Source organism: Euphorbia lathyris, chromosome 9 (genome assembly GCF_963576675.1).
Source record: "Euphorbia lathyris chromosome 9, ddEupLath1.1, whole genome shotgun sequence".
NCBI classification, from domain to species: Eukaryota; Viridiplantae; Streptophyta; class Magnoliopsida; order Malpighiales; family Euphorbiaceae; genus Euphorbia; species Euphorbia lathyris.
The window spans coordinates 78991184-78997865 of NC_088918.1; the positions used below are offsets into that span (position 1 = coordinate 78991184).

General features: G+C 34.2%; 1 protein-coding gene across 1 annotated transcript; it reads left to right on the top strand.

Moving 5' to 3' along the window:
- Positions 1-393: 393 nt before the first annotated feature.
- On the top strand, positions 394-6682 carry LOC136205664 (protein MANNAN SYNTHESIS-RELATED 2-like). The gene is made up of 6 exons (XM_065996354.1): positions 394-809; positions 1653-1800; positions 1930-2000; positions 3473-3558; positions 4196-4775; positions 5832-6682. The coding sequence occupies exons 1-6, from the start codon at positions 708-710 to the stop codon at positions 6108-6110; spliced, it is 1266 nt and encodes a 421-aa protein (XP_065852426.1). The 5' UTR covers positions 394-707; the 3' UTR covers positions 6111-6682.

A 6682-nucleotide genomic window follows, 5' to 3' on the forward strand; every position in this document is an offset into this window, starting at 1 on the left:
CACTCAACTTGACGAGATTGACGAGATTGACGTTGTCAAAATCAGATATTAAATTGCTCTTGGTTACCAATATTAAGAGTAAAAGTACATCTAACAAAATTACTCATGTTGGTAACATTAGGGTATTTTGCAACTTATCCCTTAAAAATACAAAGACTACCCTAAAATTTAATATTAATTTTCCTATACCTTTTCAAACTAAAGTCATTTTATATTCCTAAATTTTGCTTTAACTTTTAAAATTATTCCTAATATTTTGTCCCACTAAAACAATAATATAAAAATTTCTCAAAAAAAAAAAAAAAAGACAATAATATAAAATTTTCTAAAAAAAAGAGAAAACAATAATATAAAATAATATTTAATTAAAAAAGATATATACAGAAAAGGGTTAGATTAGATTTGGAGAGAAGAGTGTCGGTGGTGAAAAGAGAGAGTATTCAGTGAGGAAGAAGAAGAAGAGATCAGACAGAAATGGTGATGCTGATATTTACTCTGCTCCCACTGAATTGAATATGACTTTTCCTCTTTTTCTCTAAACCTCAACAAACTCCATTTTGTTTCGCTATCCAATTTCTTCTTCTTCTTCTTCAATTTTTCAATTTCATCTACTTCTTCTCTTCTTTCTATCTATTCAATTACTCCTTTAATTTCCTTGCCTCAATCATTCTCTCCTCATTTTCTTTTTCCTTTTTTCAAGAGAGAAAATGGGGGTTGATCTGAGACAAGTTGTAGCTGGAATTCTCACTCTTACTATGTTTCTAATGCTTGGAAACATGATTAAACGAGAGCATTTTGATTCTACGGAGGTAATTTTAATTGTTTTCCTTTTGTAGATATTGAATTATTCCATATATTCTTCCATTAAACTCTGATTCTATTGATTGATTATATTCTCTTTGCGTTTTAGATCTTTGAATCCCTTAATTTCCCCTTTTTGGTTTCAGTTTATGCTCTAATTTTGCAAACTATACTGTTGGAATGTAAGATCTAGCATGTTCTTGTTTTGAACCGTTCTGTTTTTTTGCTCATTTTTCCTAAAAAATCTTAAAATTTGGTGTTTCATTCACTTGTTTTTGTAATTGTGTAAGATCTTCAAGGTTTTGTTACTGTTCCATCATGAGAGCATGATATTGAGCACGACCGGATTTACATGATTATCAATTTTGTCATAATTAAGGCATTACAACCCGTTTTGATTACCAATTTTGTCATTTGTATCATTTTATAATCATTTGGGATATATAGATCACATAATTAAGACACGGAGGATTCACTTCACTGAGAGGGGGTGCTTATTATGATTTATGGGTGTTAAATTGATATATCTTTTTGAGTGTTTTTAGGTAACAAAAATTAAAGTCCCCTTCATAGTTTCCATAGAATTTCCCGCTTTTTCGGGAGACCAGTGGGTGCTCAAGCTCTCTCTAAACCCCCTGATCCGTTAATCATGTTGGGATATGTAGATCGCATAATTAAGACACGACAACCCGTTTTGACACCCGGGGGGCCAAATGATTTATAACCTCAATATGCCCATCTTAATTTATTTTGGATTGGGGTGAATTAACGTTGTTATTTTATGAGCTTCTTTCTTGTTTTCTTGGGAGGAATTTTTTCATTGTTTGTTGACATTTGTTCATTTTGTAAAGGAAAAATTCCCCGGAGGAGGTACAGATGTTGAATTTGATAGTGGGGAAATGAAACTATCAGAACAGGGACTTGCATCATTTGCAAAGGATGGGCCTTGGATGGAGGATGGTCAAGAGTTAAAACCGTGTTGGACCAAATCGAGTTTCGGTTAGTTAACTTGTTCTTGATGAAACAGACAATGTTGTGTTCTATTTCTTCATATTAATGCACACATAAACACATTTATGGTTACTTTACTAATTCTTATGGATTGCTATTTATTTTGTTTGGTTACAGATAAGGTAGATCAGTCGAAAGGGTTTGTAACTTTCTCGTTAACTAATGGACCGGAATATCATATATCGCAGGTAACTATGGACAATTTTCTGTGAATTTCATGGTGTGCTTGTTACTCATCTTGTGTAGGGAAACTGCTGAAAAGCTATGTTGCCGGAAACTCTTTTTCATTAGCGTTTCCGCGTTTCGCGTCCGATTCCGTTTCTTTTCTGTTTCCATTACCGTTTCCTAGCTATTTTTTTTTTTAGAAATAGTGTTTCCAGGTGTCCGTTTCTGTTTTAGTTTCTGTTTCCGTTTCCATGCAACATAGCTGGAATGGCTTCTTACCTCAATGATAGCATTTTTTTCTATCTATTTACGTAGCAGTTGGTTCAACAAGCAAATAATCTTTTTGTATGTTGAAATAATAAAGAAGCATGAAAAACCGAAACACTGATCCTTTTTCGCATTCTTAAAGTTGGTAGCTGGTTTCCAAGGCAGCATACGTTCCTTTTTGTGTCAATAATAGGTTCTGATGTTTCGTGTTCATTCTCTTGAAGAGTTCACTTGACTTTGGTATTTTATTCAGCCAACTGAGCCTTAGGCCCTGTTTGGTTTAGCTATTCATATCTACTGTTTACCTGATAGGATAGAAGTTAGTTGATTTTCCTTTCGAAATAGTTAGAAGCCGTTGTTTTTCAATCCTAAACGAATAGAGTGAAAAAGCAAAAAGGAGCTACGGAAAGGAGAACCAAACGGGCACTTAATTTTACTTGTAAACTGAGCATTGGGATTACTTAGACCAATCCATTTCTTGCTTTAGTGATTTCTATCCGTTCATTTGGATGCTGAGGTTCTCAAGTTCATTCGTTTGAATAATTTGTCTCTGCTCCTCTGCAGTATGATAAAATATCTCCGTTGAGCTACACCCAGGGTCATTGAACTTTAGCTCAACTAACATTTTGACCACTAAACTTCAAAACATAACATAAAAGTTAACTTTACACTTTGTAACATTGTGGCCACTAAACTTCAATTAACGCCTCAAAAAATTACCGTTGATGACCTCAAAATAGAGAATTTCAAGAAGTCATGATATTTTAAGCAACTTTAATTCTTCAACTTTTTTTTTTTTGAGGTTATTTAGGTGTTATTTGGTTAGGAGAGAGAAAGTAAATGCTTAGAGAGAGAAAACTTCGGAATTTGTGATTTTGGAAAATAAAAAACATGGTTCCATAGTAAACATGGTTCTAAATAACTTTAATTCTTGGACATTACCATTTTGAGGTCGTCAACGGTCATTTTGAGGCGTTAATTAAGTATAGTGGCCATATTAGAAAGTGTAAAGTTGAGTGATTTTTACGTCACATTTTGAAGTTTAGCAGCCATACTGAGAAAATGAGTCGAGTGGCCATGGGTGTACTTTACCCTCTATGATTGCATATCTCTGTTTTGGACATCTATGCTTAAGTATTATATCCTAAGCTTTTTCCCATATAGTTCAATCCTTCTCTTGTTTTGCTATCCATAAATATGTATATCTCTTCATTTGTTATTTCTCCAGATTGCCGATGCAGTGGTGGTTGCAAGATATGTAGGAGCAACTATTGTACTCCCTGACATTAGAGGAAACAAGCCAGGAGACGAGAGGTTAGTGCTCGTAAGATTGCTTTGTTTCTTTGTTTGAATTCTGTCTAGTAAATTTCTGTAAACAATTGAGCCAATGCAAATGAACCTCCTTCCGAACATTTTGAATCATGCTAATGTTTAATAGCTACAAAAATACAATTCATTTATATAATTGTGTTCATTATTGGTAAGGGTGTCAAAACTGGTTATCGTGTCATAATAGTGTTTTATAATAATGTAAAACGGGTTGTGTCAAGGAGGTTGTCTCTGTAAATCGTGTTTTTCGTGTCAGAAATGGATATCTCTAATTATTGGATGTCGTTTCTCCTTCTGATTAATTTTTAAATGTTAGATTATGTTGCACGGAAACTCTTCTTCACTAGCGTTTCCGCATTTCATGTCAGTTTCTGTTTCCATTATCGTTTCCTAGCTAAATTTTCTAAGAAATAACGTTTCCGGTGTCCGTTTCTGTTTCCGTTTCCGTTCAACATATATGCTAGCTTTATTGACGGTGACCGAGTATACTATTCTCTTTTTTTTTCTCTCCACAATATTTCTGAAAGTATCTGCTTACCTTGTACTTTTAATGGTGCATCATAAAACTATATTTTCGGCAGAATTTTAACGACACTTTTGGTCAATACTTCAAAATTTTCAGGAAGTTCGAAGAAATATACGATGTGGAGAAATTTGTGCAAAGCTTGAAGGGAGTAGTCAAAGTGGTAAAGGATCTACCTGTTGATATATCAATCCGAGATTTTGCTGTTGTAAGGGTTCCTAACCGCGTTACAGAAGATCACATTGCGGAGTTGGTTGAACCAATCTATAGATCAAAGGGGAATATAAGACTCGCTACGTACTTTTCGTCGGTGAATATGAGAAAGACTGCACAGAAAAGTAACAGTGACTCATTTGCATGTTTGGCTATGTTTGGATCATTAGAGTTGCAGCCAGAGGTTAATGAAGTGGTTGACTCCATGATCGAGCGGTTAAGAACTTTGAGTCGCAAATCTGATGGTCGATTTGTAGCTGTAGATTTGAGAATTGACATATTGGGGAAAAAGAGTTGCCATGGAACTGGTGCCGGTGGAGCAAAAAATTGCTATAATGCACAAGAGATTGCCTTGTTTCTAAGAAAGATCGGATTCAATAAGGACACTACGATATATTTGACTCAGTCGAGATGGGATAATAGCCTTGATGTTCTGAAGGATATATTTCCGAAAACGTATACAAAGGTAAGAACTTTATCATTTCTATATCATTTGGGGTCTGTTTGGTTACGCTGTTTTTGTTTGCTATTGCTGTAGACGTTAGTTGATTTTTCTTTTAACTTAACTATAAGTAACTAGGAAGCACCAAAACTTCTAGAGGTTAACGTACGAGTGTCGAACACTCGAACACTTTGGGGACACGCACCCAACACTCCAAAATAAGTTTCCCCTCTTTTTCTTTTCTTTTTTAATGGGAACACTTCGGGGACACTTCTAAGATACTTTGGGGACACGGGTTCTAAGTTAATTAAGTAGAATATATGAGTATTTTTTAATAATTTTACAAAAAAGAGGGGTTGATATATACAAAAATAAAATAAAACCCTAATAAAAAAAAAAGAAATCAAAATCTGATGAAAAGAATATAGCAGCCGTTCTTTTTTGGTAGTTTAAATAGTTTGAAGTATTAAATGTTTCTTTTTTGATTAATTAATGATTTATTATGAATTAATGACTTATATATATAAATTCGGTGTGTCCCTGTCGTACCCGTGTCTCATATTCTTTTAAAAAGCCATTTACTGCACCCGCATCCGTACGATTACCCTTGTCGGTGCTTCCTAGATCTGTAACTATTTCTCAATTTTCCCGAACACTCCTGTATCTACTGTTTGGACTAAAATAACAAAAATGAGCTACAAGGAGAACCAAAGGGACACTTAATCTGCTGTTTAAGTGAAATTAGGTTTAGGAGACTAAATTCCAATAGAAGCAACACTTTATTGAAAACCGTTGCTTTTGCTGATATGCCCTTGTACTAGGGGTGGCAATTCATGTACGTGAGTCGTGTTCTTGCCGTGTCAATCATCGGGTTCGTATCAAATGAGTTCATTCTAACCTAACCCAAAATTTTGTGTCATAATCGTGTCAATCCAGTCGGACTAGTGTCAATTTCATACATGTAGTATATTACTGGCATAAATCAGAAATAATCAATTCGTGTCGTGCTCGCGGGTCACGTGTGGTATTTTTTGTGCTTTACTTTAGAGTAAATTTTTCTGCCTCTGGAAACATTTGCAGGAAAGTGTAATGCCAGAAGACAGAAAACGGAAGTTCCTCGAATCAGAAGATTCAGAATTCGAGAAAGTAATCGACTTCTACATGTGTTCTCGTAGCGATGTTTTCGTACCTGCAATTTCCGGGCTGTTTTACGCCAATGTAGCCGGAAAAAGAATAGCTTCAGGAAAGACACAAATACTAGTCCCGGCCGATATTCCGGGTTCTTCTGCATCAATCACCAATCATTTCTCACCATATATCTCAAAGAAGAATCACTTGGCCTATTCATGTTTTTGCTAGTTGAGCAATCTTCCATTTGTGAGCAAAAGTAGCTCTTTTTCTTAGGTAAATAATTTATTAGTCCGCATTTTTTTACGTAACAAACTGTTGAGTCCCTCTATTTTGAAAAACATATTATAAAAGTCTATATCCTTTGTCGTTGTTAACCGTTTGGTCATTCTGTCTATTTTTTTTTTTAGATTTTTCACCCTTGTATTCAACATAAGGCATAAACAGGCGGACAGAAAATAGCAGAGTAACATGACAATTTTGTTTCGCACTATATTTGGTTAAAAATCTAAAGTATAGACAAAAAGACCAAAGGTTAACGGCGACAAAAGATAGAGATTTTATAATGTGTTTTTTAAAGTAAGAGATTAAACAATGTGTTACGTAAAAGAAGTCGGGACTAATAAATTATTTACATTTTTTTCTTTTGTTATTATCTTATAAGCTGATTTTTGAAGACATTTATAAGGATATATAGGGATAGATTTGTGGTTTATATGTTCAAGAATTTGTGTAGTTTCTAAATCTGTTTACTGTAAAATTAGATAGTTTTTTTTTTTTCCAATGGATTATCTGTTGCAATT

Bases quoted from the DNA above. Each gene is read 5' to 3' on its own strand.
- LOC136205664 (XM_065996354.1), top strand. From the start codon at position 708: ATGGGGGTTGATCTGAGACAAGTTGTAGCTGGAATTCTCACTCTTACT. The intron at 810-1,652 runs GTAATTTTAATT...CATTTTGTAAAG, and splicing joins AGCATTTTGATTCTACGGAG to GAAAAATTCCCCGGAGGAGG. The intron at 3,559-4,195 runs GTTAGTGCTCGT...CAAAATTTTCAG, and splicing joins AACAAGCCAGGAGACGAGAG to GAAGTTCGAAGAAATATACG.